Source organism: Tauraco erythrolophus, chromosome 4, assembly GCF_009769465.1.
Source record: "Tauraco erythrolophus isolate bTauEry1 chromosome 4, bTauEry1.pri, whole genome shotgun sequence".
In the NCBI taxonomy this organism is placed as follows: domain Eukaryota; kingdom Metazoa; phylum Chordata; class Aves; order Musophagiformes; family Musophagidae; genus Tauraco; species Tauraco erythrolophus.
In genome coordinates this window covers 1,175,710-1,203,275 of record NC_141468.1, presented here as the reverse complement: position 1 = coordinate 1,203,275, position 27,566 = coordinate 1,175,710, and the positions used below count along the sequence as shown (strand labels likewise).

General features: G+C 50.3%; 1 protein-coding gene across 2 annotated transcripts in view; it reads right to left on the bottom strand.

Moving 5' to 3' along the window:
- The window catches only part of NRF1 (nuclear respiratory factor 1), a 78,658-nt gene extending 51,688 nt beyond the window's left edge, over positions 1-26,970 (bottom strand). The window contains exons 1-4 of one of the 2 annotated variants that reach the window (XM_086609915.1): positions 26,749-26,970; positions 4,770-4,998; positions 2,557-2,671; positions 247-373 (exon numbers count right to left, since the gene is read on the bottom strand). In XM_086609915.1, the coding sequence (XP_086466041.1) occupies positions 247-373; positions 2,557-2,671; positions 4,770-4,998; positions 26,749-26,970 (693 nt within the window). Of the gene's footprint in view, positions 1-246; positions 374-2,556; positions 2,672-4,769; positions 5,002-26,748 lie in introns of both variants that reach the window. The other variant, XM_086609916.1, reaches the window with a different exon arrangement.
- Between the last annotated feature and the right edge of the window lie 596 nt (positions 26,971-27,566).

Genomic DNA, 27,566 nt, shown 5'->3' with positions numbered 1-27,566 from the left:
ACTACCTGCTCCCTCTGATTTTTAACCCAGGATATTCAACCCTGGTGAGATGTGCTGGGCAACCATTCCTGCAGAGAAGGCAGGATGTCAGTGCTACACTCGTGTCCATCCCTTCCCAGCTCCTGTTTCCAGGGTTTTAAACACGACCCCCAGATCACTGCCAGGCTCGCCAGGCTGCCTTGAGCAGAATGAAACCTGCAGAGAGGGCGAGACGTTCAGTACACAGCTGTTTCTCCAGACACCTACCACATTCTCCAAGGGTGCAGCACCGAATACTTTGAAGACAGGGTTGGGTTTGGAGGGCGAGATGCACAGAACGATGGCCTGCTGCCCCACTCTGGTGGTGTACTCATCCAGCGTGGCTCGGAGCTTCCTGAAAGAGATACAAACCAGCCACCAGGTATCAGCTGAAAGCCCTGCAGAAACACAACCCTTCGCACTGCAAAGTCCCTTTCTATGCTGCCCATTCACAAACCAGGTGAGCAACGGAGCCCCAGCTTAGCCGCACACACCACTTCTTCCTCCGCTCCCGCAGGCCTGCTGCGCTCCCTGCAGCCACCCAGCAGCTCAAATATCAATTGTTCTCCCTTCTCTCCTTTTTCCAGTGATGTAAATAGAGAAACTGCAGGAGCAGCAAAGCTACGACAGCGAGAGTCTGCATATCCTCTCTGTCACTAAGTGTATTAGCAATACGAAACTCGTCAGGTCAAGAATTTGAACGACTCGACAAAAGAGGACCGCAAACACAGGTTGTCTTACATCCAGCCTCACAACAGCACACTGCAGTCCTCCAGTACCAAAGTCCTGCTCAAAGCAGAACGGTAAGAATTCAACCCACAACTACAGGACAGGCAAGAACTAGAAATATTGCAACAGCCCAGCACAGAAAACCCGTGTATCCAGACACCTGCCACACTAGCAAGTCCCTCTGGAATGCTGTCTCTGTAGGAAGAAAATGTTCCATCATATATTTTCTGCCTCTTATTCACTCCTAAGCCATGCAAGAGAATGTGTCAGAAACGTTGGCAGAAACTCATAAAGCAAGAGAGAAGTAGCCGTTATCACCAGTTAACTCGAGCGTTGCCGTAAGGTGATGGTTTAGTATATGTCCTGGTCATTCAGAACCTGTGGTTAGCAGCAGACACGTTGCCAAAAAAGCACCAACGGCCCCACCAGCTACGCAGAGATCCCAGAATCGGAAACTGTAACTTCCCACTCAATTCACAGCGGTGTAAATACCAAGCACAAACACGATAAACTGATCAGAGTGCAAACATTTTGCATTTTGTCAGTAGTGTGTAGTTAAATGAAGCAGTTGCACGAAGGGAGAAGAAATAATTCCTTTACAGAGGATTTTCTTTAAAAATATATTGTTCACATTTCATGAGAGAAAAGAATTTGCTCTTCAGAAATGCTGCAATAAACATGGTTGGGTCAGCAGAGCTGGGAAAACCAGAGTGAAGCTATAAAAGAAAGGGAGTTCACTCCTGTGGAACATTATTTAACACTAACCCTGCCACATTTCATTCCAGTTTGATCATGTGCAAAGGGTGCTGTGCGACTCAGAGGATGAGTAAGCAGAATATAAGGAAACCAACTTCACTTCTCACCAACTTTACAAGAGTTGGAATAGGACAGGGGGAGAAAAGACGAAACTCTGGCCATCACTACCTAGCAAGTAATGGGCTGACAAATACTCCAACTCTCACAAGACAACCCAATTCAATCCAAAACAGTTGAAAAAGCAAAAATTGCCTTGCTCCAAAACTGAGTAAACAGTACCAGCTGATATTTAGAAACGTTTCCTGAAGACGGAGTCGCAGGTGCTCCCTCCAGGCTGGCGGAAAGCCTGCGCAGCCACTTCAGCACCAGTGCTCCTAGGTGGCCATCAGGTGGGCAGACAGCCTCAGAGCACCTCTAACGCAACACCTCAAAGGCTACGGAAGGTTGTTGTCTACAGTGCAAGGTTCTAAAGCCAAAGAAAGTGTTTCAGCTCCGGTAGGTTTCTCCCCTCGATTATTCCCCCCCAACTGTGCTGGGTCAGTCTTCAGCGTGGAGGTCACACAACGAGCTCTGCTGGCAAAGGAAATCCAGGCACACAAACCCTACATTTATTCATGGGATTGTTTCATAATGCAGAAAAGACTTTTTTTGTTAGGCAGATAAGCCCTTCGTGCCACTGCAGAGCTGGGATAAAGCTGTAGCTCCAAATTCTCAAGCCAGCTGCTGTTAAAGCCACTATGAACATCTAGCAAGGCAACGTTACCATGACGGATTTAACTTGTGACTAGCTGGGGTTAAAACAGAACAGTGGATCCCACTGGAACGGTCATGTCAGTCCCAGTGATTGGAATATCACATTAAAGATGAACAGAGCTGCAATTTAACCCATTTCTGCAAACCAAAACACAGCTCTTGGGTTCCAGAAAAGAAGCCCAAGAAATTCCCAAGCTGGGCAACTTCTGGACAGCACATGGTCTCCACCACGCACGGCACTGGAAGTGGATGGAGACACCTCGCAGACCGAGGTGTCAGAGTGCAGGTGGGAGCCCTTACCGGAGCAAACGTGTCTGCTGCCTCTTGCGGATTGATGGGTTGGATTCAAAAACGTGTGGTCGCTTTCGTTTTTTACCCGTTGCCACGGCAGCAGCTGCTGCCATCCCCACAGGGCCTGGAAATCAAACCACAAAGGGTAAATCAGCACACACAGCTCAGGAACTGGCCAGAAAGGACATTGCCATTGCCCCCTGCCCAGGGATGGGTCCCGAGGGCTCAACTCAAGGCCTTCCCACCAGACCGGAGTGACCCAAATTCCCTGCTGAGCCCCCCGGCATCCGGGATCCCTCCTCTCCAGCACCGAAGGTGTGTACCTAAAAGCCTCATTCCCCAGACTGGCAAATCCCAGCTCAGTCCCAGGTGAAAGTCACATATTTCAGTCCAGAGTCTTCCTTACAATCACATAATTATGTATTTTATCTTCCAAACATACTGAAAAACTCTCAGGTACATCAAGACTTTAAATAACTGATGGCAAGTGAGGAGATTCCGATGGCAGGGGAGAAGAGAGCGAGCACTGCGCCATGCGTCCTGCTCGGACGCCTCAACTACAGCATCGGCAGAGTGAAGCTTTCCCCAAGGATTAAGGACCAGTTCTAGCAGGAAAGAAACTGGGAATCCAGAGTTCCCAGCAGCATCCTACAACAGCCCCCCTGAAAAACAGATGGGGATCATGGCAGGACCGCGCTAGTGCTCTCGTGACCAAGCTCTGGGCACAGGGTCTATGTAAGGGGAAAGTTCATTAAGTTAATTGGAATTAAACCAAGTGACACGCAGCAGATTGTGCTTCCATCGGTGACCTCCAGAAACGTGTGCAGGGCCACAGTCAGAAAGCCCTGGGGTCTAACGCGGGCTCAAGACTTTGCCTTTGACTCCTGAGCAGACCTCAGTTGCTCTGTGTGTAGTTCCTCCGTATGTTAGAGGTGAAAGATCGCACCAGGGGTCACAAAAATCACCATATTTTTGTGTTTAACAAAGATGCAGCTACTGGATCGGGAAGTCCTAAGCTACGAAAGTAGCACTGGATTGTATGTTTTCTCTAGGCAGCTGCTCCAGGAGATGGATGCTGTAATGGAGAGAGCTGTGGGGGACACTACAGAAATGGGTTTTATTCATCAGTAGCAAACTACCTGAGCACTACCCACGGTGGGCACAGCAAGCACCACTGCATGCTGCTCCAATGATCCTGTGCTTGTGAAAAAGGAATAAAAACGTTGCCTTTTGGGGGACTGGAAAAACATTCACTCCAGAGAAGCGAGGGAAGGCTGCGCTGGGCTCTCGGGCAGGCTTGGGGCTGGACGTGCCAGCCCATGCCACGAACTGCAGCCGCCTGCCCTGGGGAAGCACAGCCATTCCTGGCTCGGGGTGCCTCACTGGCCAGGGGCTGGAGGGGCACTGGGCAGCCCCCGCACCAGGAGGGCTCACAGGCAGGTGAGAACCAACAGATGACCCTCCTGCAACCACCACCTGGGACCGAAAAGCTTGTGTGCTAGAAGGGAAGGGGGGGAAAAAAAAAAAAAAAGTCTTGCAGGAGCTGAGGTTGGAAAGTTAATAAGCGAATAAATGGTGTGGGATGCTCAGAGGGGTGGTGGAACTTCCCAGGTTCGCTCAAGCACACCAAGAGCTTTCTTCCTCAGATGAAGTCCGAGAAGGAGTCAGACAAGTCCATCGGCGCTTCTTTCACTTATGATATCACTGCTTTTTTCTACCAGTGAGGTAGATCCGCTACAAAGCAAATCTGGAGGACAACTGGCAGGGCTTTCACTGGAAGGAATTTGTAATTCTGAAATACTTTCCAAGTCCAGATACACCAAGACCCTTTGTGGCATCCCCTTGGGACAGGCCTAGCATGTCAGCTTCCTGGCTAAGCAGGGCTTTTGCTGTTGTTTAGACGGGCCCGAAATAAGCTTGCTCTTTGTGATATTTGGTGTTTTAGTTTCATTATTTGAGGCATCACTTACCAGGGACCTTTTTTTATTGTACAAACCAGTCTCTTACTCCCAGCACCTCCGTATTACAACGCAGATAAAGCAATGCAAGACTCAAGCAGCCAGCAGACCTTGTGAAGAAGGGCTATTAAAGCCAGGGCAATAAGGAAGCAACCAGAGCATCCCGTGGGGTGGCAAGATCACCCGCCACCCTCGAGCGCTGTTTGCAACCTCTGCACGAATGCTGGGTTCGGTGAACGATGCCGAGCATCCCGGTGACTTTACCTGCCGCAGCCAGGTGAGCGGTGACCTCGTCGGCAGCCGTGGAGTTGAGGATGTCAGAGTCATCGTAGGAGGTGTCCTCCGGCGAAGACGGCGAGTCTTCGTCCGCGCTCAGCATGCTATGCTCTGTGTAGGTGGCCACATGGACCTGCTGCACCTGCTGGGCCACTGCGTGGGCCTCGATGGTGGCCATGTGCTCTGTTTGGGTCACCCCGTGTTCTTCCATCAATAGCTACTGTCAGAGGAGACAAAAATCACAGGAAGAGGTTACTGACACTGACACACCATAATGGAGGGCAGCCAAAGGCTTCTGAGCCAGCTAGGGGAGCAGGCCATGGCCAAGAGGCAACAGAGATTACCTCCCTCAGTGGCAGTGGTCTTCTGCAAGAGGGAAATAACGACTGCACCAGGAGCCAGAAGAGGAACTTGAAGTTTTAAGAGTTCTGAAAAATCCACACTTCCCAACAACGTGGCGTAGCACCCAGAGGCAGTCATCTTTGCTGGAGGAAAGGTCTTTAGGGATCTTTAAGCCCCAAGTCTATGTGCCCCCCCCCCACTACATACCATAGGGTCTGATCAAAGCTGGAACTTACATTTGCCACTTCCAGATCTAGCTCCCGGGGAAGACGCTCAAGGGCGAAACGCAATCTCTCTCCTCCAGCCTCATTAGGGCAGGACACAAACGAGGATGCCAGTACAGAAGTTTACTGGCAGCAAGTCGCGTTCTGCAGACCACTCCCATTGCATTACTTGGTCAGAGCCCAGAAGGAGGCAAAATCATTACAACCCAAGCACAAATATCACATAAAGCATATTTATTCCATGCATCTAGTGGTAAACCACTGAGCAAAGTAGCAGCTTACGTCACTGGACCGCACGCCACGAGCATAAATCTGTGCAGAAGGAACAAGACAGGAGGTAAGCAGGTATTTTCAGTGTGTGTCTACTGTATATTTGTGGAACAGCACATCCTCAAGATATTTTCAAACTACATTAGAAGAATTAGGACATCAACCCTCAAAACAGATTCCCCCAAACCCTAAGGGCAAACAGCAGAAGGAAAGAGATGACCAGCTGCAGAGAACAATCAAATATATCCAGCAAATTCTGACCCTGTAAATATAGCCATGGGATTAAAAGCTCTTGGTTGACACCTACTTCATGGAAACCTGTCCAGGTTGTCAGGAGGAGAGAGCAAGGAGCACGGACACAGGTGGTCTCAGACACCTGGCTGGGTAACTGCTCTATGAACTCAGGCAAGCCATCACACGCCGTTTTATCCTTCAAAAACTTTCAACAGGTTCTATCATCCATATCATGCCTTAAATACACGACACTGGGCAAATGATCAACATGACAAACACCTCAGCCTGGCAAAATAACCACCAGGCTTGTACTGACCATAAAAAAAACATACATCCTCATGACCAAACCATGGAACACCATAACAGGACTGATGCGACACTGGGATCCAAACCAGGAGAAAGCACTTTGTCAAGAGGGTTCTTTTGACCAAATTAACCAATAGTCAAACACGAAGAAGGAGCAACTAATCGAGACATGGCAAGAGAGAAACTATTACAAAGGTGGGATGCTCCATGGAAGAAACACAGAGGACACCTCAGCTGAAGCTGCTAACACGTGGGCAAATAGGAACAGAAGATTAGATGGGAGACAGGAGGCGTCTTCCACCAGCTGGTTTCCAAAGGCTTGTTTCCACGTCTCAAAATGTCTTCTGCAACTTAGTGAACTCACTCTTCCCTCTGAGGGTGGTGAGGCACTGGCACAGGTTGCCCAGAGAAGCTGTGGCTGCCCCATCCCTGGCAGTGTTCAAGGCCAGGCTGGATGAGGCTTTGGGCAACCTGGTGTAGTGGAGGGTGTCCCTGCCCATGGCAGGGGGCTGGAACTGGATGATCTTTGAAGTCCCTTCCAACCCAAACCGTTCTGTGATTCTACAATTCCATGATTACTGCCCCAAGAAAGTGAGTTTCTTGTCCATGAAACACTAAGAGATCCTCTAAAAGTTCCTAAATAGTATGGATGGGAAACTAAACTCAACTTGGACCATGAACAGATGTTTCTCAGTTTCTGTCTTCTATCTAGGCATGCGCTGGAGAAACTCAAGCCTGTAGGGCAGCAGAGTCCTGTTGTGAGACTGTTAGGAACCTCCTGAGGTTACGGCTAAATCCAAATTCCCCTCGAACTCACAATTCTCCCTAAAAGGCTGCTAGAGTTAGATGTTGCTGTTGTCCAACGCTGTTTACAAGTCAGAATGTAATATTAGAATCATCCAAAAATAGCTGCAATTCAAATACCGCCAGTAAGGAAGGGACTAAGATGCTAAAGTACATGGAAGCAAACGGAAAATTTCTGGCTTAAAAAAAAAAAAATCAGCTGTTCCAAGCAACATATTTTGCCATCACCACAGAAGAATGGGGGAAGAATAAAAAATAATAATTTAAAAACAAATCTATATTTCAAGCAAAACCTTAATGAAATATCTCAGCAGGCCAGGCTTTCCCAAGCCACCGTGCTTTTTCTGAACAAGTATATTGCTGCTTTTCTCAATGAAGCAATAAAACTTCAAGTAATTTCCATCAAAATTAAAAAAAAATATATTTTTATATGGACAAATACAATCAGAATATAACTGACAAAGCGTAGTAACCTTTTAGCTCACCAGGAGACAAGACTGCAAGACAATGGAAGCTTCAGATACTGTTTCCTTCGGAGGGAAAGCTGCTGGAATTCGGGGCAGACTACACTCGATGCCACTAAAACCGAGGCTTTTTTATAAATAAAAATCGGTAGCAGACTGAAACTGTGCAGTTCTGAGTCAGCAAGTGGACAGCTGGGTAAGCAACATCAATACTCCTCACGGGCAACTATGCAAATCTAAACACGATCTCGGTTTTACGGGCACGCGTCCTGCTTCATTGCACGGCACCTGGTTGAATTTTGGCCTTTTTGGAAGAGTTGGCTATAAGCAATGACTGGGACAATCAACAGCAAAGTCGTCATGTTTAATTAAAGATGAAGTTCACTTGATTCAAAGACAGGCTAATAACCATCAATCTACTACACACTTTCCTCTTTCCATCGCCTCCCGTCCAAAGCACACGCTGCAACGTACGATGGTCTCACTTGCTTCCTTGGTGGCACTCAGATTTCCTCACCCTTCAGCTTTCCTGCCTCTGTAAAAGTAGGTGTAAGCTGGAAAAAAAAAGGCAATAAACTATCACAGCTCTTCAGTAAAGGGTATAGTCTGCCCAGCTGCGTGCACAACATCACCACAAGTTCTAGTAATTCCTTTCCAGGTTGTAACTTGGGTTAATTCTAGTTTAACCTGAGAGCTGTCTTCATTCAATGTGGGCTCCAAGGAGAACTTCCAGTACCTAAAGGGGCTACAGGAAAGCTGGAGAGGGGCTTTGGACAAGAGCGTGTAGTGACAGGACACGGGGCAATGGCTTTAAACTGAAAGAGGGGAGATTTCCATGAGATCTAAGGAAGAAATTCTTCCCTCTGAGGGTGGGGAGGCACTGGCACAGGTTGCCCAGAGAAGCTGTGGCTGCCCCATCCCTGGAAGTGCTCAAGGCCAGGTTGGATGGGGCTTTGGGCAACCTGGTGTAGTGGAGGGTGTCCCTGCCCATGGCAGGGGGGTTGGAACTGGATGGTCTTTGAGGTCCCTTCCAACTCAAACCATTCCATGATTCTATGATTTTCCAACTTCTGCGCTATTGTCATACCTGCATATTTTCCTTCCAGAAAATTTCCAAATGCCTCCAGAAACATACACTGAAGGGCACTGAGCCTCATCTTTGAGTGTTGAAACCCTGGGTGGTTATTCATGTATTCAAATTACTCCCGCAAGATTCCTGACACAGGTCAGGTTTTGTGGGCAAACACCTTGACTGGCAGTTTTTGCTGGTGGTTACCAACCTGTTGTTACTGTTGCTGCCCTGGCAGCAAAGCATCTCTGTTACGCATCCGAAGGGTCCGTACTTGGATTTGAACAGCAATTCAGGCACACAGGATGAAAGGAAAGTTGTTCTTGACTGATTTTAGAGATGAGCATTCAACATTCCAGAAAAGGAAAGTTCATTCCTGTTTTTCCTCAGCAACCGGAACAGTTTCAGGTGTAAGGAAACCCAAATGACATGCTGATGCCTGCAGAGACATTTCCTGGTAGATGTAGCTTAGTCCAGAAGCCTTGGATAACAGCCAGAAGTATTTTTAAAGTCATTTAAAGTGCTTAAAAAAAAAAAAAAAACAGGATAAAGTCCATCTCATCACACAGTGCAGTTGCTTCATAACTGTGTCAGGGGTTCCTCTGATCATAGAATCATAGAATGGTTAGGGCTGGAAGGGACCTTCAAAGGTCATCTAGTCCAACCCCCCTGCAAGGAACAGGGACATCTCCAACTAGATCAGGTTGCTCAGGGCCTCGTCCAACCTGGCCTTGAACGTCTCCAGGGATGGAGCATCCACCACCTCTCTGGGCAACCTGTTCCAGTGTTCTACAACTCTCAGGTAAAAAATTTTTTCCTAATATCCAACCTTAATCTACCTCCCTCTATTTTAAAACCATTACCCCTTGTCCTATCACAACTGACCCTCCTGAACAGCCTCTCCCCATCTTTCTTGTAGGCCCCCTTGAGGTACTGGAAGACCGCTATAAGGTCACCCCGGAGCCTCCTCTTCTCCAGGCTGAACAGCACCAACTCTTTCAGCCTGTCCTCATAGGAAAGGTGCTCCAGCCCTCGCATCATCTTCGTGGCCCTCCTCTGGACCCTCTCCAACTGGTCCATGTCCTTCTTATGTTGGGGACTCCAGAACTGGACGCAATACTCCACGTGAGGTCTCACGAGGGCAGAGTAGAGGGGGAGAATCACCTCCCTCGACCTGCTGCCCACGCTCCTCTTGATGCAGCCCAGGACGCGGTTGGCCTTCTGGGCCGCAAGAGCACATTGCCGGCTCATATTGAGCTTCTCGTCCACCAGTACTCCCAAGTCCTTCTCCTCAGGGCTGCTCTCGATCCATTCTCTGCCCAGTCTGTATTTATGCCTGGGATTGCCACGACCCAGATGTAGGACCTTGCATTTGGCCTGGTTAAACTTCATGAGGTTGGTACGGGCCCACCTCTCCAGCCTGTCGAGGTCCCTCTGGATGGCATCCCTCCCTTCCAGCGTGTCGACGGCACCACACAGCTTGGTGTCATCGGCGAACTTGCTGAGGGTGCACTCCATGCCACTGTCCACGTCACCGACAAATATGTTGAAGAGGGCCGGGCCCAACACGGACCCCTGAGGGACACCACTCGTGACCGGTCTCCACTTGGACATCGAGCCGTTGACCACTACTCTCTGAGTGCGGCCATTGAGCCAATTCCTTATCCACCGAGTGGTCCATCCATCAAACCCATGCCTCTCTAGTTTAGAGAGAAGAATGTCGTGCGGGACGGTGTCAAAAGCTTTGCACAAGTCCAGGTAGATGATATCCGTTGGTCGACCCTTGTCCACCGATGCTGTCACCCCATCATAAAAGGCCACCAAGTTGGTCAGGCACGATCTGCCTTTGGTGAAGCCATGTTGGCTGTCACCCACCACCTCCTTGCTCTCCATGTGCCTTAGCATGGTTCCCAGGAGAATCTGCTCCATGACCTTGCCAGGCACAGAGGTGAGGCTGACCGGCCTGTAGTTGCCCGGGTCCTCCTTGTTCCCCTTTTTAAAAATGGGGGTTATGTTCCCTCTCTTCCTGTCATCGGGGACCTCGCCAGACCGCCACGACTTCTCAAATACAATGGCCAGTGGCTTGGCAACTTCATCCGCCAGTTCCTTCAGGACCCGCGGATGGATCTCATCAGGTCCCATGGACTTGTGCACCTTCAAGTTCCTCAGATGTTCCCGAACCTGCTCTTCAAGTACAGTGGGCAGTGGTTCATCCTCACAGTCCCTGCTAGTTCTTTCCACAGCTTGGGTGGTATGTTCTGTCAACTATGATCAATGGCTGTTGCCACCATCGCTGGAAGAATATCAGGTGCAGAAGGAGCAAAGCAAGCGAAAACAGCAGAAGCCGTAGCATTCAAACCAGCAGAAAAGAACAGAAACAGAACATAAACCCCATAAATTCCAGATCAAATTTAAAACCACATGGATTAAAACGAATGCCTCATCTGCGCAGTGTAATCTGTGGTGTGAACGTGGAGAGAGAACTCCACCACCACAAACCCACGTGTATCCTACTGTAGAAATTGTCCTCCACTGCTGCCTTCTAGTTTAGTGTTGCTTCATGGGTGCTTTAAACTGAGCCAAAAATAAAACGTCCACACCAGAAAAAACGATGAGGTACACCAGCATGACTGGAAAAACTCTTGCACAGACAGGGCCTGGACTTGTTTTTATCCTTTAGACACCAAAACGGTTTTACCTGGGATGCTGTAGAAGCACGAGACACTGCCCTCCGAGATCATCTTAAGCTGGAGACGAGCATCTCACTTATCTGCTGGCATTCTAAATCATACAGCCACTTTTAGAAGCTCACCCAACACAATGTCTAACTCATCTGAAACCCTGTTCAGATGAACAATAAACAGAAGAACTGCTGGGTCTAACTTCTTTGGCAGATTAAATAATTCTTAAAAGGATGCAAAATATGGATTATCTGAATGAAGACTAATGGAGAAGGCTGCGACACAAGAATATCTTGATGGAGGCCTGCTCTATGCTCTCCTGTGCATGCACAGCTCACTTCCAGACACGTGCTCATATTTCTCCTCCGAGAGCAGCCACCACATGAAAGGGACCTCGGGAACACAGGAGCACAGGTTTTAAATGAAAAGAGGGGAGATTTAGGTCACACATAAGGAAGAAATTCTTCCCTCTGAGGGTGCTGAGGCACTGGCACAGGTTGCCCAGAGAAGCTGTGGCTGCCCCATCCCTGGAAGTGTTCAAGGCCAGGTTGGATGAGGCTTTGAGCAACCTGGTGTAGTGGAGGGTGTCCCTGCCCATGGCAGGGGGGTTGGAACTGGATGGTCTTTGAGGTCCCTTCCAACCCAAACCATTCCGTGATTCTACGTTTCCCTTCCCAGCGATGAGACTCAGGAGAAAGGCTGCATTACATGACCCACCTAATGTCTTCTGAAGAACTGGCCTTGAATTGCTGAAAAGATGTTAAATTTAGATGATACAGGAGCAAACCAGACGCTACGGGAAGCCACAGTAATCAGTAAGAAAAGGGGGCAAGAAGCTTGCATCAGCTCACATCTCAAAAAAGCCAGCCAGCCTGCCCCAAGCTTCTCCTCATCCTCCTCCTTTCACCTAAACATCACGGGGGTCAACACCTCAACCTGGAAAGTTGCGTGTAGAGGTCCAGGCTGGTGTCCACAGAGGCATGGCTCTCCACAGCAAGGACAGGGTATCTAAAAAGGTATAAAGCAGCCTGTTGGCTAGTGATGGATCCCCCAAAACCCAAAGAGCGGGCACTGACAAAGCCTCATGGCCTGCAAACTCCCTCTTGTCAAGGTTTACAACGGCGTTTCCCCCAAAGCCATCCCTTGCATTCCACAAACTGGAAAATATGTGGAAAGGAGAAAGGAAAAGACAAACCAACTGTGGTGGCTCAGGGGACATCAGATGTTCCTGGAGTTTTTTAATTGCTTTTTTTTCTAAATTAAGTAATTTAGAGGACTTATTTGAGAGGGTTGATTCTACATATTCACTCTCAAGAATAAGCCCTCTGGCTCATTTCCTAATTTGTTTCAAAAGAATGGAAACACTCCTGTTTTCTTCCTTCTGAGCCTATTTTCTGTTTGGTCCCTGCACGTAGTCAGTACCAATTCCTTATCAACAATCCTGCTCCGCACAGGAACTCAGCACGTAGTACTTTCTCTGGCACAACACAGCAGTCTCGAAACCAGTGTGGAAAAAAAAAAAAAAAGGAAAAAAAAAAACCCAAATCCACCAAATTCTGTCTCATCACTCAAGCTGGTCACCCTCCTCATGGTTTTAACCGCAATGAAACCCTGCTCCACGCTTGGCAAGCGGAGCTTTTTCAAGAAAATGTGCAACACCTCCTCCCTTTCTTCCACTCTTTGTGCAAAGCTGACGAGCATCTGGAGTTTAATGCGGTTTTAATGGATTCAAGCCTCGGCTGTAAACAAGCCGTTTGCTTTGCATCGAACAACCGACACCACGCTGGCACCACACTGGCACTTTTGTTCTCGGAGGCGGCTGCGGAGAGTTAATCAACGGGGCTCCTGTGATCCGGGTGCGTTAGTCCTCGTGTGGGCTGCGGGGTGGCTGCCGCAGCCATCGGCCGCTGCCTGCTGAGCCCCTTCTTGCTGCTCTCCAGTGGTGTTCAGCCACGTGGACCAGGAGCTCTGTTAGGAAATGGGCCTCTAAATCACGTTAGAGCCATTTGCTGCTCAGTTTCCTTTTCCTCTTCCCCTTCAGAGGGGAGCCACGGTGCGTACTCATAGAATCACAGAACGGTTTGGGTTGGAAGGGACCTCAGAGATCAGCCAGTTCCAACCCTCCTGCCACGGGCAGGGACACCCTCCACTACACCAGGTTGCCCAAAGCCTCATCCAACCTGGCCTGGAACACTGCCAGGGATGGGGCAGCCACAGCTTCTCTGGGCAGCCTGTGCCAGTGCCTCACCACCCTCAGAGGGAAGAATTTCTTCCTTGGATTCCATCAAAATCTCCCCTCTTTCAGTTCAAAGCCATCACCCCGTGTCCTGTCACTCCACACCCATATCCAAAGCCCCTCTCCAGCTTTCCTGTAGTCCCTTTAGGTACTGGAAGGTGCTGGAAGGTCTCTCCCGAGCTTTCTCTTCTCCAGGCTGAACAGCCCCAACTCTCCCAGCCTGTCTCCATGGCAGAGGTGCTCCAGCCCTCTCTCACGAGTGTTTAGTCGCTAAACGCTGCTTCTCCAGCAATGCTGGGAGGAGGTAGTGATGATGCTCAGCACTGCTCTCGTGCTTGTCCCCATCCCTTGGCCATCTCAGGGCAGCAGGAGCAGTTTCCACGCCGGGATTCACTGCCCTCCTCGCTCCCAAGAGCCGCTGCAGTGGGGGAGGCAGCCCACACCACCTCGATTTATTTTGAAAACCCACCGGCTTGCAGCTGCAACAGCTCATCCGCCCGCCTGCCACAGCCACCACCGGCACCGGTGGCATCTCGCGAGAGGAGGAATCTAAAACACCTTTGATGATCTGGGCCGACGTGACGCGAAGTTTTTTCGGTTAATGAGGTTTCACGCTTCACGTACTCAATCAGATTAAAAAGCGCTTCCTATGCACTCAGTACGTAAGAACGTTTTATGTAAAAAGCTATTTCAAACGCCCGGCTGTACATCGAGATAAATTCCAAATTCCCTGCATGCGAAGACAGCCTGGAATAATTCGTCAGTGAAAACTGATCCAGCAAAAAATAAATCATTTGCCATTTACTAATAAAATCAAATCCTGTTTGGGTGCAATTATACCTTTGAAATTGTCCGGTACTGCTTTTTGCTATTCCGGCACAAAGCCCTCTACACATTTTTTTCAAGCAAGTACATCCATCCTGAGACGGGTGGCTTCTAATCAGCAGATTTCAATGGTTACACCATCCGTGAAGAACCAACCTCATTCAGAAACAACGACAACACAAACCCAGAGAGCGCACGCCATGATTTTCACGAGGAGCGACGACTGGAATCATAGAATGGTTTGGGTTGGAAGGGACCTTAAAGACCATCCAGTTCCAACCCCCCTGCCATGGGCAGGAACACCCTCCACTACACCAGGTTGCCCAAAGCCCCATCCAACCTGGCCTTGAACACTGCCAGGGATGGGGCAGCCACAGCTTCTCTGGGCAATCACAAGTCTTCATCAAATTTCAACCACCTTCTCCTTCAGCCTGGAGAAGAGAAGGCTTCGCCGTGATCTCATTGCAGCCTTCCAGTACCTAAAGGGGGTACAAGAAAGCTGGAGAGGGACTTTTTACAAGGGCGTGTAGTGATGGGACAAGGGGCAATGGCTTTAAACTGAAAGAGGGGAGATTTCAATTGGATATAAGAAAAAAAAATTTCCCTCTGAGGGTGGTGAGGCACTGGCACAGGTTGCCCAGAGAAGCTGTGGCTGCCCCATCCCTGGAAGTGTTCAAGGCCAGGTTGGATGAGGCTTTGGGCAACCTGGTGTAGTGGAGGGTGTCCCTGCCCATGGCAGGGGGGTTGGAACTGGATGATCTTTAAGGTCCCTTCCAACCCAAATCATGATTCTGTGATTCTATGAAACCCCATCAGTCTTGCCAGACTTGTGCCCACCCTCTGACTACCACAGTCAGAAACGGTTCGGTTTTGATAGCTCCTGAGATGGTCTGAATCAGAGAGGGGCTGCCAGCCTCCAGTTGAGGGGACAATAAAGGACAACCTCTAAAGGAGGAGAGATGGCCATTCTTGGCACTGTCCTGGCTGTGCTTCTCCTCCATCTGGGCCAACGCTGGCTGGCACCTGGAAGCCACATCTCACGCAAAGATGTCCACCTCTCAGCCAGGCCTGACTTGCACAGGCTGAGCTCACTCACAGCATTTCCTGACGATGCTGGTTAAGAAACCACTTCCAGGTGAAATCTGAGATGCCAGGAGGTCCACCCCTGCCGATTACAACTGCGTTGGCTTCTGCGAGTGCAGCTTGCAACCGAAAGCACGCGGGAAAGCCTCCGTCTCCCAGCTTCACTACCTACCAACAAGCAAGAGCCAGACCTTCTCCTGGTCTTTCCTCCATGGCGAGGAAAGAAAGAGGATGTTCCCGTCCTCCCTAGCAGGAGGTTTCAGACTCCTGATAGCAGAGATTTAGCTCTTTCCATGATGTCCACCTGTCACACTTCACTGCCATCTCTCACTGGTCAAGTATTATTCGTTAATTTGCCTTCAGGATAAATTTGATACCGTTCTTGTAAAAAATTGTGCCTAGAGGGAATTACCACTGCGGGTTTGATAAGGACACACCACCATTCCTCAGGTGCAAGATCAATTAACATCTCAATTATGACAACAACTCATTTAAATCCGAAAACCCCTATTTTCCCATGGCTATTGAAAAACTTCCCTTGCTCATGGAGACAATGTGCTGGCCTACACCTCAATCCAATAAAACTCGGCTTTTTCCTGGTGAAGCTTGTGTCGCTCTGGAAGCTGAGCACCGCTTTGCCTGGGACTGACTTTCTGGGACTGGAGACGTTGCCTCCTCTCGGCAGCAACAACCGATACCCTGCGCAAAGGCAAGATAGGACACGCTGGTTCACACCTCTCCCATCAAGACTGAAGTGAACGCCAGCTCACAGCAGCACGGGGATGGCTGCTGCACGTCGGTGGAGATGCGGGAACTCAAAGCACCAAGAGGAACTACAGAAACCAGCTCTCATTCCACAGCGTCCTCCTGTGGCACAGTATTAGTATAGTGATCCTTTTAATTGGGATGGAAGAAAATTCCCTACGCTACCAGTCTCAGCATGAAAAGACCTGAAAAAAAAACTGATTCTAGAAAATAAAACCAAAATCCCTTCTATTAATTCGCTCTCTTTATCAGCACGAAAGAGCAAACACATCACAGCGCAGGAAAACCTTCACAGACAGAAAGCCTGGGAAAGAAACAAAACAGGATTTTACACGCATTTATTAGGCATGCAAACTCCTGCTTGCTGCTGAAAGCCACCATTTGGTGATGTGATAGGACATTCATTTCACGACATACTTGGCAACAGGTCCTTTTTGCAGCTTAACTTCACGTCTTTAGCACTGAACGGTGGCAGGAAGCTATAGGGTGAAGGTAAGGATGAGGTGGTTTCCACTTGAAGACTTCTCAGGCTTCGGCACGAAGGTGAGAAAAAGCCCCTGATCTCTGAGGGAGAGAGCAGAAGCAGCACATGGAGAGAACATGAAGCTCTCCAGGAAAAAAAAAAACCACCACTTTTAAATTACCCCAGCAGTTGAACTGGGCTGGACTGGCTGCCGAAGCAGCTTCTCTTCAGTTCCTTGTGTCAACCAGAGCAACGGTAGTTCAAAGGGAAAGCACAGCGCGTACACGCAGAAGGACTCCACTTCTTCAGAATCCCTTCTTTTTTTTTTCCAAATTTTAAGCAAGTCACACAAATTAAAAAAAAAAAAACACATAAAATTAAAAAGTACTACAGTGGAATCCGTCCTCTCCAGGAAGACATCAAGACATGTTCAGTGTTCGGAAAACCATGGTAAGGGCATGCCACCACATCCCGGCCCACATCAGTAATACAAAACTGGAAGTCAAACTACGCCGTAAAATCATAAACCAGGAGGTAGAATTCTCATTTAGCATTCCCGTGCTTGCCTCCAGGCTCTGCAGGTTTCACGTTATGCATTTGGGATGTGATACGCAGAGGTGACTCTCCCTTACCAGTACCCACCAGCAATGCACAGGGTACAACGTTCTTCCCTAAAATTTTTTGCAGGATGTGTAGTCTGGTATGAGTCTGGCAAACACAACGTATGATAAATGGCATTCTCAAAGGTAATACTTAGCCAATTTACACATTCTTTTGTTTTATTTAAAGAACCACATGGCAGGCGTGTTGGAACTGGGTGATCTTCGAGGTCCCTTCCAACCCAAACCATTCCATGAATCCCTGTACTTCTGGCCATAGCCCAGAAGTCATTTTGACAGTGTGACACGAGTTAGTCATCGCTAGTCTACAGGGCGTTTTTAATTAACGTGCAAAACGGTCCTTTTAAGAACTCCCAACCCACTAAGTACAACTGCCGACCGAGTCACCACGCGCTGATCACCAACAGCATTCTTGGCACCGTACAACAGCGGGCCCTTGCCCCGGGATTCCTGCTGAAAAGACGGAGCGCAGCCCTCACCGGCTGCGTTAAGGTGCAAATGTTCCCAGTTGTAATCCTCTTTTATCGAGAGAGAGGATTAGTGGTTATGCTGGACTGCCACAGAAACACACGACGGAAGGGCGTTTGGCCGAGGGATTCGAGCGGGAGGGCGGCGGTGTGACACACTCAGCTACAGCGCGACTCGGAGGTGTGAATCATGGAATGGTTTGGGATGGAAGGGACCTCAAAGATCATCCTGTTCCAAGCCCCCTGCCATGGGCAGGGACACCCTCCACTACACCAGGTTGCCCAAAGCCCCATCCAACCTGGCCTGGAACACTGCCAGGGATGGGGCAGCCACAGCTTCTCTGGGCAACCTGTGCCAGTGCCTCACCACCTTCAGAGGGAAGAATTTCTTCCTTGGATCCAATCAAAATCTCCCCCCTTTCAGTTTAAAGCCATTGCCCCTTGTCCTGTCACTACACACCCTTGTCCAAAGCCCCTCTCCAGCTTTCCTGTAGCCCCTTTAGGCACTGGAAGGTGCTGGAAGGTCTCCCTGGAGCCTTCTCTTCTCCAGGCTGAACAGCCCCAACTCTCCCAGCCTGTCTCCATAGCAGAGGTGCTCCAGCCTCAGATCATCTCCGTGGCCTCCTCTGGACCTGCTCCAGGAACTCCATGTGCTTCTGATGTTGGGGACCTGTGCTGGGTTTGTGTGAAGGGGTTCTGGTGGCAGAAGAGGGGATTTGCTCCCTGTGACTTCCCTGGTTTTGGAACTGGGTCAGACCCGGTTCTGGCCACCAGATCAGACTGCCATCTCCCTCACGGCTGAGCCAATCGGCGCCTCTGCGAATTGCCCTATTTAAGCCAGGACAAAGGAACTGGAAAAGGTGCTTTGCCCAGCAGTGAGGAGAGAAGGGAGGAGGGCGCTGCCCCACTCCTCAGCTCCGGGCCGGTGCCACCCGCTGAGGATGGCAGCGGCAGAGCCACTTGGGGAACTCGGCGAGCATCCCGCTCCCGGGGTGCCCGCTGGGCCGAGTTCACCCAGAGAGGGCTGAGATCTGAGAGAAACAGTTACACAGACACCAGGTCAGTGAAGATGGAACGGGAGGAGGTGCCGGAGCTGAGTTTCCCCTGCAACCGGTGGCGAGACAGCAGTGGCTCCCTGCAGCCAGGATGGACTCAGTGGGGCACAGACCCACTCGCAGCCCATGGAGAAGCCACTTCGGAGAAGAGATGCCTGAGCCTGAGAGAGGTCGTGGAGCATGGGACGACAAGGTAGAGAGGCATCTAGAGCCTGTGGGACAACCCACGCCGGAGCGAGTGGCAACAACTCCCTAAGAATACGAGACTGTGATAAAAGCCCGCACTGGGGCAATCCGATGGGGAAGGATTGCATCCTGCGGGTAGGACTCAAGCTGGAGAAGTCTGTGGATTTTCCTCGTGGGTAGGGGATCCACTGGAGCAAGGGAAAAGGGTGTAAGGACTCCTCCTCCTTTAAGAAAGGAGTGGCAGTAACAACGTGGGATGAACTGCTCCCCCTGCGCAGGACCAGTTCAGGACCCCTGAACTGGGTCCCCTGCGCTGCTGGGGGAGGAGGGGAAGGAGGGGAAAGTGTTTTTTTTTTAAGATCTGGTTTTGTTTCTCTTTATCCTCTCCACTAACTGTTAATGTTTCTTTTTATCCTCTCAAATAACTGTTAATAAATTGTTTTGTTTTGTTCCCAAGCCAAGTCTGTTTTGCCCAGGACCATGGTCGGTGAGTGCTCCCTCTGTTCCTGTCTCGACCCTCAGCCCTTTCATTACATTTTTCTCCTCTCCACCTCACTGAGGGGAGGATGAGCGAGCAGCTGTGTGGGGTTTAGTTGCCAGAGCGGCCGAAACCCCGACAGGACCCCAGAGCTGAACGCAGCAACTGATGTCAACTCCCATATCTGCATTCACAAGGGGAAGCATGTGGGGATTCTCCTCCAGGCTCACAAAAACGGGCATCTCCAGTTACCCTGTGGTGCCAGTTGGGGCATCTGAGGTGACAGAGTACGGCGAGGCTCAGTTCAGCACCAGTAAAGAACGGGTTATTTGCTCCCCTTAGCACCTGAAACTGGGAAAAAGGAAAAGACAGGTTCCCTCCCAACAGTTTCCAGTGGTTCAAGAACACGCCTGCTTGCCTGCCCTGCAAAAGACTGCAGGCGAGAGGGAAAAACTCCCCAGCAAAACCACTGGAAACAAATGGGCAAAGAGCCTGATAACAGCAAGCGTCACCTCTGCAAACCAAGCACCAGGTACGCCAGAAAATCCAGCACGTGTTACGCTTGCAGCTGCGTCTTGGGGAGGATTAAGATTCGTGTTTTCTGGGAAAAAAAAGTACATCAGCAGCCCAACTAGATCAAAGAGATTTGTCTGCAAGTTATTTAAGTCTTAAGTACCCGCACGCTGGATTTAAAGGCTGGCTCAAGTGTTTTTCTCTCCAGTATTGGCACAGAGCTGTTACGCAGGGCGCCGCGCTCTCCAAGCGTCCTGCTCAGCGCTCCGTTGTCTTCCCCACGGGCAAACCTCAACACTCACGACTTAAAACTCACGTTAAAAGACGAAGTGGGGTTGGAGCAATCCCATACACGAGTGAATCTGCCGATACTCTTCTTACTAAGCACAAGTTTTTCCCCTTTGTCTTAGTCTGGGAAGGGGCATGTACACAGGGGTACTGCTCCACCAGAATCTCCAGCTTCCCAGTTGGAGAACATCCGAGATGGAGCCATCGTGGTTTTCCAGCCCTCACCCACCTTAAATCAGCGCTCAAGTGGGGCTTTTCCCGCTTTGAATACATGGCACGATGTGCAAATCCAGTGGGAATTCAAAGTTTTTAGAGTTCCTGCAATGCACAACCACGGATCCGATACATGGAAAATGGACCATGAGTTTCTGTCTGCTGCTACGTTTTGTACTTGAGATGTCTTTCACATTTCTCCACCACCTTCATCTACACATGCTTCTCGTTATCGGGGCTGAAGTATTACAGCTATCGCAGGAACACACACCGTTTCCTTCTCAAGCAAGAGACCCAATTTACTGATTTACCTCCCAATTGCCAGGAATACTCACGATGGAGAAGTAATAAGTTGGAAAAACAACTTGCAACCCAAAGCAACTAGGACAAGAGCTTCGAATCAGCTACCTCGTTCTAGGGAGGAAAGGGAGCAGCACTATTTGGAGTCCCTTCTCCTTCCGAAGGGAAACCAGGAGTTAAAAAGATTTCCTTTGTGCCCAAGAAAAGCGGCTGCAGAAGCAGCAGCAGGACACCCTAATGGCTGACGCCAAAAATAAACTTATGGGGAAAAGAATTAATTTACACACCATTCCTCTCCAGAGGATGTCACAAGGTAAATAAATTGTGGAGATTCTGGGGGTGTGGTCTTGCCAGAATTTTTGACCCAGACTATGGGGAAGCTTTCCAAGCCTCGAAGTCATCCCCATTTGATTACTTTAATTAGATGGTTATGTAATAAACAGTGGGAGGGACTCAGTTTCTTTTGGATGGCATTTCTTGATCGCGCTGGTTACAAGCAAGAGGCACGCTCCAGAAACGAAAACACGCTTTCACGGTTTTCTGCTTATTTATTTGAAGTCAGAAGAATTTTGTAACAGTACTGAAAAAGTTGAGTTACCCTCCAAGTCACTATCAGTCTGCAGCATCTGAGCAATCCATTTATTATTTATAGGCAACACAGACAGCACACAGAGCAAACGGATAAAACAATTCACACGTCTGCCTTACGCACAGCCTCACAGAGGCAGAAAGTAATCGACACCCAACCAAAATAATGCGAGTGAGGAAACAGGTTCCGAGCCCAGCACCAAGAGCAGAATGCACCTCGCCATGCTCCTTACTGAGGAGACACCAGCTTTCATCCTCCAGCACAAAAACGGGCTTCGTTATCCACTGAAAACAGCATGGTCTCCAAGAAAGGATGAAAAACAGGGAGAAAAGGAGACACTGGACTTCTCAGTCCTATGGAGCCAATGCTTGGATGGAATACACCTTCCATCTGAAGCGTCCTAAGAGTGTTTGCACAGCTACATCTTTCTTACAGGAGAGAAAAAAAGAAAAAAAAAAATCCATGGTATTGCATTGACTTCAAAATGTCAACACACATCAGGATGCCTATCGCTCTCCCACGCACTCCGCCAAATTTAGCCTCCATCTCCCCATTTTCGGTCCATAGAAGGGACTCCTTGGAGTCTGGCAGGCGACTCATCCACCACAAAACCAGACCAGCCTCAGACACCAGTCCCTCCCATAAAGCTAAACCCATCAGGCAATCTCCAAAACAAAGCGGGCGTACCTTCATGACTGGGCCATCCCCTCCCAGCTCCACCCTTACTACTGCTCCTGGTGAGAACACAAGGTCTACTCCTAGTCATAAACTGCACCATTCCTGAAAGGATAACGGGCTCCGACGTTTCACAGTGAGGGCTGCCAGCACACGAGGAGGAACGACTCCAGCCAACCTTCCCAATGGGCCTGTCTGACCAGCAACTGGTTCAACCCCACCAGTTTTTAGGACAAAGTAAAGGCAGCAGGGCTGGAATCAGTACAACACCGCAACTAGTGAAGCTCACTGCAATTGCTGCAGTGGAAACAGAATAAACCTGAATTCTCCCCAAAGACAGATGGTGCCCGGACGGTCCAGGTTTAGCCTGGACAGGCGAGAGGTTCCTGCCACCCACAGTACAAATCCCTCTCAGCCTGCACGACTCTGGACCTTCAAACCTTTCTCCACACTCCACTGCTAATGGTACAGCCTCTACTCCGGAATGCGGCGAGAGTTTCTGGCGGAAGCTTAAGTTTCAGGTGGGGAAAAAAACCAAGATGCTAGCAACGTTCAGCGTTTCATGGTTTGTAACACACGCCAAACAGGGGCTTTGCTATGATACACTCACCCGGTTTAGATCCACAAGCAAAACGAGCTGATGAAGAGATTGACAACAGCTGACAGGCAAACCCACTCACCAACCCAAGCGACAATCAGATTGGGGCAAAGGCACGTCTGCCCTCAGCACTGGGAACGTGAGAAACCATTACACTGCTCCTCTAACAAACAACTGCACTCAAAACCCTGAGAGGATGGACTACCTTTAAACACAGAGTGCCCGGCGACCGAGCCAGAGACTACACATCACTTGACTCCACACGGAGGGTCGCCAGTGGTTCGTGAGACTTTCAGCAGGATGAGCCTCAGCGAAGATCCGGATCCAGCAAGAGAGCCCTGAATCTGGTGTGAAAACTAAACTGGAGTAAGTGGAAACTTCTATCCTTAATTTTGATTTACAATTGGCTGTAGCTGGTCCCAGTTTTAGACAAGCATGTTTAACAAATGGCTGTGTATCAAAGAGCTAATGACGTTCATTAGAGGAGAGCCGCACGAGTCACAAGAAGAACCTGCTTCAAGTGCCACCTCAGCACCATTTTCCATCTTTCTACTACTGCAACCACTACCTAGTAAAAGTAAGATCCCCACCATGCAGCACTAAGTTATTTAAAAAGACCAGGGGGTGCATTTTTAAATTACTTTATTAAATAACTCAAGCACTGCGTAATCAGTAATACAAAAAATGTTAACAGTATTTTTTTCCTCTGGATCTACTTCAGAAGCAGCAGTAAGAAAGATGAATTCTGAGGTTAAATCTCTCAGTATTTCTTGCACTGAAAATCATCAACACGAGCTGATTCCTACTGACAGCACGCAACATTCTCATGTATAAAAGTCTGTATTAAAATTTCCTAGGCAAAAAGGATACAGGAGCACAGCAGAGTCGCTGCGCTCTGCTTCCTTCCTAGGGAACACTCTTCCAGACCACAGGAGGTAAGGCAAAAAAAGAGTAACTCCCCAAGCCTTCGAGAGATCAAGAAGCTGCACAGAAACCTCCCTCAGATGGTAAATGAAGAGCAGGTGGAAGCAGCAATGGAAACATTCCCAGAGCATGTACATGCACATGGCAGCACAAGTTTGATGCGATGCAGCCAAGATTTACAATAAAGGCGGCCCCAGTGCGCCCATCCTGGGCTCCTGCAGCCGTTTGCGGCTCTTTATTCTCACTTAGGAGGCTGAAATCTCCCAGGCTGGAGCTTGCCAGAAGTGAAACTGCCTGGTTTAAGTCTAAGAACAGATGATTCTGGCTCCTGAGCGACAGAAAAATTACGAAATTCCCGCACTTGAAGTAGTCCTCACGCCAAAATACCTGCAATCTGAAAGTTGACATCTGTGCAGCCGACCAGTCCTGGGGCTTTTGTCCAGGAAAAGTTGAGACAATTAATTGAAACACAATATTACAGCATGTAAAACTCCTGTGTGGCCAGTCTTACTCAGACGCAAAGTGGCCTTCGCTCACAGCTGCTTAATCCTCTACAAACAAGTTTATGCCACATTTTCCTCGATGAAGCTACAGAGAAGGGCAACCTCTGGCTGACACAGCACACGCTAAGGGCTCTTGCTTTATAGCTGGTTCTTGCCAGGACAGCTTATTTACTTCTGGGGTGACGGTATTTCTTGTCCCAGCACACTGAGCAGTCCAGCTGGGACGGCACGGTCCGCATCCACTACACAAACTGGTGTCAGGACAATGTACATGCTCGTTACACAGAGCACAGCCAGGCCAAGCCACCTCCAAAGGCACCTCCGTGCAGCGCAGCAGGTACGAAGCGAAACGCCGCGAGGGTCCTCAGAAAAACTTCGATCCGACAGAAAGGCAGAGCTCTCACCGCTCCACGCCAAAAATCACACCCGTGCAAACACGGGCTGCCAAGGAACGACGCTTTACAAGACCCGTGCTTCGTCCCACCTACGTAACGTGAACACGCACCGGGCCACACACTTTGCAAAGCGCAGATGCCATTGCGGTAGGTGAAATTCCAACAACTGCACAAAACACGGACTGGACGAGGCAGAGGGCTCCCCGGCTCGCTGTAGTTACGGCGCCACGCGTAGGAGCCCGTGCCCCTCTCGTCGTAAATAAACGGTGTGAGACTTCTGAAAAACAACTGCGATACAATAAAACACAAGAAAAACCAACTGCGACGCGCTAGAAAATAGTAAACACGTGTAGAAAATGAGATTATTTAATTAAACACTACTCTGTAACACTGATCCACAGTGGACAAGATTAAAACCCCACAGAAACCTAATGCCACCCTGACCTTTCCCGAGTTACCGTCACACACTTCCTCTTTCCCCCTCAAAGAAAAAAAACTGTTGCTCCCAGTTTTGCCATATGAAAATCTAAAAAACATGAAAATCTAAATCAAAATGATGAACAGTTTCTATTTCCCCAAGGTTAAGGCATTAAAGTTCAATAGAACAGCTTTTAAAAGTGAGCAAGCATGATGCAGATGAAGCAGAAGGCAAGGTATGCGCTGCTAAAGTAAGGATGAACAGAAGTTGCCGTGATGTCACGAACGAAACTCTGAAAAATAACGACTGCACACAGCCACCACCCCACTGAAAACACTCTGACGGTGTCTGGGACGTGGGAAGAGGGTCTAAAACTGCACCTGGACAGCAGCAAAGCTAATGCATTGGAGACAGAAAAAAAAAAAAAAAAAGAGAACAGCAATGCCCTTCCCAAGATAAAAATCCTGATTTCATGAAATAAAAACGATTATTCCAGCAGAGGGGAAAAAAAATAAAGCAGAGATCCACATCTTCCAGAGGTGCACAGAAAACATCTCCCCATGCTATGGAAATTATTTGTAGCTGCGAGAAAGCCACGACTTAATAACCCTCCACGTACGGAGACTTCTGAGCCGAGTATTTCTGCCCCGTAATTATTATTTACACTAACGAGGTCCTGAGCACCTCAGTCACGAACGAGGTCTCTCCCAAGCCAGATGTTGTATAACCCAGGAACAAAGAGACACACGACTTACACCCGCTTTTTGGGCATATTCGAGGGGAGGGGGGGGAATTCTGCTGGCGTGATTAACAGCTTTTAAACACGCTGCCTCCCCAGCAGCAGCCCCGCTCCCCGAATCGCACACAAAAGGGCAGCGCCGGCCCAGGGCGCTGCCACAAGGCAGCCGTTTGCAGTCAGAAAAATAGAAAGGGAAAAAAAAATGAAATAAAAGGAGGGAAATAAAAAGGGAGGGATAAAAGGGGGAAAGGAAACATGAAGGAAAAAAAGGGGGAAAGAAAACCTGAAGAGAGAAAAGGGGGAAAGAAAACATGAAGGGAGAAAAGGGGGAAAAAAAACCTGAAGGAAAAAAAGGGGGAAAAAAACCTGAAGGAAAAAAAGGGGGAAAAAAAACCTGAAGGAAAAAAAGGGGGAAAAAAAACCTGAAGGAAAAAAAGGGGGAAAAAAAACCTGAAGGAAAAAAAGGGGGAAAAAAAACCTGAAGGAAAAAAAGGGGGAAAAAAAACCTGAAGGAAAAAAAGGGGGAAAAAAAACCTGAAGGAAAAAAAGGGAGAAGGAAAACCTGAAGGGAAAAAAAGGGGGAAGGAAAACCTGAAGGAAAAAAAGGGGGAAAGAAAACCTGAAGAAAAAAAGGGGGAAAGAAAACATGAAAGAAGAAAAGGGGGAAAGAAAACATGAAGGAAAAAAAGGGGGAAGGAAAACCTGAAGGAAAAAAAGGGGGAAAGAAAAGCGCCACAAATGGCTGCAGCCGCGACCCAACTTCGCTGCCCGGAGCGGGCCCGGCTCCCGCCGGGGCAACCGGCAACACCCGCCTCGGCCCGACGCGTGGGCCCGCGGCCGGGCCCGCACCCCCGCGCTCTCCTTCCTTCCCTCCTTCCCTCCCGCCGCCGCCGCCGCCCTCCCGGGGAGGCCGCTCGGTCCCGCCGGGCTCCCCCGGCCGCGGCCCGGAGAGGCCCCCGGCGCCCCGCAGGCCCCGCGGCCGCCGCCCCGCTCCTTGCTCCGGGGCGGCCGGGCAGGAGCGGCCCGCGGCCCGCCCCGGAGCCGCGCTCCCCCCCCCGCCCGCCCCAAGCCCAACGCCGACCCCGGCGGGGCCTGGCGCGGCCTAGGCGGCCCCGCGGCAGCGCGGAGGGGAGGCGCGGGCGCCGGAGCCGGGGGTGCCTGAGCGGCCGGCGGGGGCCCCCGCGTTGCTGCGGCTGCGCCGGGCTGGAGGAGCTGGGAGATTGCGCGGTAGGACACTCACCTCAGAGCGGCTGCGCTGCGGCGGGCCTGCGCCGTGGAGCCTCTGCCGGGCGGCGGCCGGGGAGGGAGGCGAGCGGGGACGCGGCGCGGCTCGCCCTGAGCCGCCGCAATGGCGAGCGGGAGAGGCGGGGACCGGCGGCGGCGGCGGCGGCGGGAGGAGGCCGGGGGGGGGGAGGGGGGGGGGGAGAGGGAGAGAGGGGGGGAGGAGGACGTATGGCGTCATAGCCCGGCGCCGCCGCCATCATGAGGAGGGCGAGGGCCGCCCCGGGCGGGCGGCGGCGGCGCCATGTGCGGGAGGTCGAGGCCGGCGGAGGGGCGAAGGAGGAGGAGGAGGCGGCGGTGGCGGGGGGGAGAGCGGAGCGAGCGGCCGCCGGCGCCATGTTGGGGAGGTCGGGGGCGCCTCTCCCCCGCGGGGAGCGGGGGCGCGGAGGGGGGTGAGGGGGGCCGGCGCCATCTTGGGGAGGTCGCGCCCATTCTCCCCCTCAGCGAGGGGGTGCGAAGGGGCTTCGGGCGGCGGCGGGAGCGCCCTGAGGGGACGGCGGGGCGGGCGAGGGGACCCTGGCGCCTCTGCCGAGCGGGCTGCGGTCCCAATCGCGTTTTTTTTTCTGTGGAAAAACCCCATTTGAAAATATCTCAGCGTGTTGTTAGGCCGCGGCTTTCCCGCCTGAGCATCACCATGTGCCACCCCCGGCGGTTTTGGGGGTAGGAGAAACCATATTGCTGAGCTAATCTGGGTTTAAAAAAAAAAAAATGTCAAAATACCACACTGGGAGGCTGGCGGGTGCGCGAGGGGCCATCTGTTCGGAGCTGTAAATCTTT